Below are 2,209 nucleotides of genomic sequence, written 5' to 3'. Positions count from 1 at the left end.
TAGACGCGAGGTTGAGGATCGTCTGCACGGTGCCGAGCTTCGCGCCGTACGCGTCGAGCGTCGCGCCGCCGGGCAGCGTGCGGCCGACGAGCGTCGCGCAGAGGGGGCTCGGCGTGCCGAAGTAGCACGCGCACTACAAGCATTAACCTAGTATCCGTCAAGACTATCATTGAACCACCTGTCGTACACAGAGCGCTCTCCCGGCCACACACGCCTCCGGCTGCGGGATTGCACGACATCATCGTCTTCCTCGTCGCGGCGCGGATAATTTCGGTGCTTTGAGCATGTAACTCGGCGATGGCGCTCAGATAGCGCACGCAGCAGCTCGGAGAACCATAGTCTTCTCCGAAGCTTTGATAGTCTTCTCCGGCTGTGCAGCGGCACAGCGTCGCGACCTGTACGCGGATTACCCGGTATCGAATTATGGCGCCGGGTAATTACCGGTAATTACCGGTAATTACCATTGCCGGTAATATGCCGCCAAATTACTCGCCCGGCTATACAAGAAACCGACTCTGACGGGGAGGAAGCGGCCTGGAAGCGGCCCGGGGTCACAGAAAGTGGGCCGCTCATCATCGAAAGGGCACATAAGTCATGGATTGTAGTTCAGAATTCCAAAGCCGTCTAATTCTTTTTTGGCTGCGCCATTGATGCACCACCGCAACTGAGCATCGCCAGTCGCGGCCGAACCACCATGCATGAATCTCAGTCTTGAGCTAGAGCCACCTGCGCGGACAGTAACCCAAGAACTAACATCAGTACCAAGGCGCCCGAGTCTAATTGGAATATTTGCCTCATTGCGAAGCTGAAGTAATAGACTGTCATTGTGTCTAGCAGCATCGATACATGATAGACCGGGTCTAGGTGTGGGTACAATCGACAACCCAACTTCACGCTGGATAGCTCCTGCTGTTGAGAACACGCAGGTGATCTTGGCACCAGTACGTTGGAATAGCGTGTTATTCTCTAGATACATGGACATTTCTAGCAACTTCAGGCCAGAATCAAGCTGCTGTCGGAGGCTTTCTGCTTCGCTCCTAGCCAGGATACCATGAGCACTCTGTCTGTGAATGACTCGGCCATTGATGGGCCGAGAATTGTTCACAATGTGGTGAAATATGAGATCACACTGTGGGCAGCCTCGCAACGGCCCCACCAAGATTTGAAGTTGGTCAATAGGGACCTCGCTGACATTTTTGAGTTGAAGCTTGAATGCAAGTTGCTCGCCGCCTCTGATTCCCACCGTCCTAGGATTCCCAGTGCGTGAACACACTACTAAGCTTAAGACAGACACTGTCTATGAATACATGTAGTCGTTTTGCCATTGTGAATTTGCCTTCGCGGGTGTAATTGTTGCGACTATCCTTGGCTGCGGGGATGCTACACTTGACGTAGTATGAGTGTGCTCCAGTGTTTTGAGCATGGTAAGGGGGACAATCCTAAAGGTAGGCAGAACTTAGTGTTTTCTCGGGACTACTATTCACAGGCTTGAACCCGGAAGTTGAGACTTGTGCCGTTGTGGGATGGAAGGAAGTGAGCTCGTGGCTGTCCCCATCTATCATAGTCAACCAAACTCCACAGCACTTGATGTCATCGTCTCGTAGCGCAGTCGCATCAATCAGAAGCTGTGTTGGAAGAGAAGTTTCTAGTAGGACGAAGTCCTTAAAGAAATGGTCGTGGGCTACAGATTCAGTACCAAAAAGCTCGAGGCGTGCAGAAACCAGAGACATCTTAGCTTGAAGCGATGTCTTCAAGCCGAGAGCCACAGACTGTCGCTCACCTGGGTGCACACATACTGAGCTCTCAGGATGGGCTGCATTGAACTACCTTCAATCCAATTAGCACTGCGTGATTTGTGCACCTAACTTGGAGGTATTATAGGAAGGCTCGACAGCCAACACTAAAAAAACAGTTCTTATCTTCAATTGTCGCCTCTGAGCATACGGGTTAAAGAACACATTTTTTTTGGAAGTTTCCTCACTATCCTGATGTTCAACATCACTGTCGTTGACACGAGCAAAGTACGGGGTCCGAGAACGTGCGAATGTAATCGTACAGAATCGTTCGAGGCCTTCTCTTGTGTATCGCTCGGGGTGCCCCGGAGCATCACGTTGGGTTACCAATAAATTCCCAGTATTGCAATGAGTCGATCTAGGCAAACCATCGCAGTCTGAATGCGAGATGTTTTGACCGCTCTCGTGAGCAGAAG

General features: G+C 51.5%; 1 protein-coding gene across 1 annotated transcript in view; it reads right to left on the bottom strand.

Moving 5' to 3' along the window:
* Positions 1–465: 465 nt before the first annotated feature.
* The window catches only part of AURANDRAFT_72566 (expressed protein), a gene marked incomplete at both ends in the record, with an annotated part of 2,054 nt that continues 310 nt past the window's right edge, over positions 466–2,209 (bottom strand). The window contains 5 exons of the mRNA XM_009042808.1: positions 466–726; positions 763–1,247; positions 1,308–1,439; positions 1,495–1,780; positions 1,982–2,151. Of these exons, the coding sequence (XP_009041056.1) occupies positions 593–726; positions 763–1,247; positions 1,308–1,439; positions 1,495–1,780; positions 1,982–2,151 (1,207 nt within the window). The remainder of the gene's footprint in view (positions 727–762; positions 1,248–1,307; positions 1,440–1,494; positions 1,781–1,981; positions 2,152–2,209) is intronic.

The sequence above is a fragment of the Aureococcus anophagefferens genome, assembly GCF_000186865.1.
Source record: "Aureococcus anophagefferens unplaced genomic scaffold AURANscaffold_38, whole genome shotgun sequence".
Lineage (NCBI taxonomy): Eukaryota > Pelagophyceae > Pelagomonadales > Pelagomonadaceae > Aureococcus > Aureococcus anophagefferens.
The sequence above is the reverse complement of the archived record's forward strand: the minus strand, read 5'-3'. Positions and strand labels throughout refer to the sequence as shown.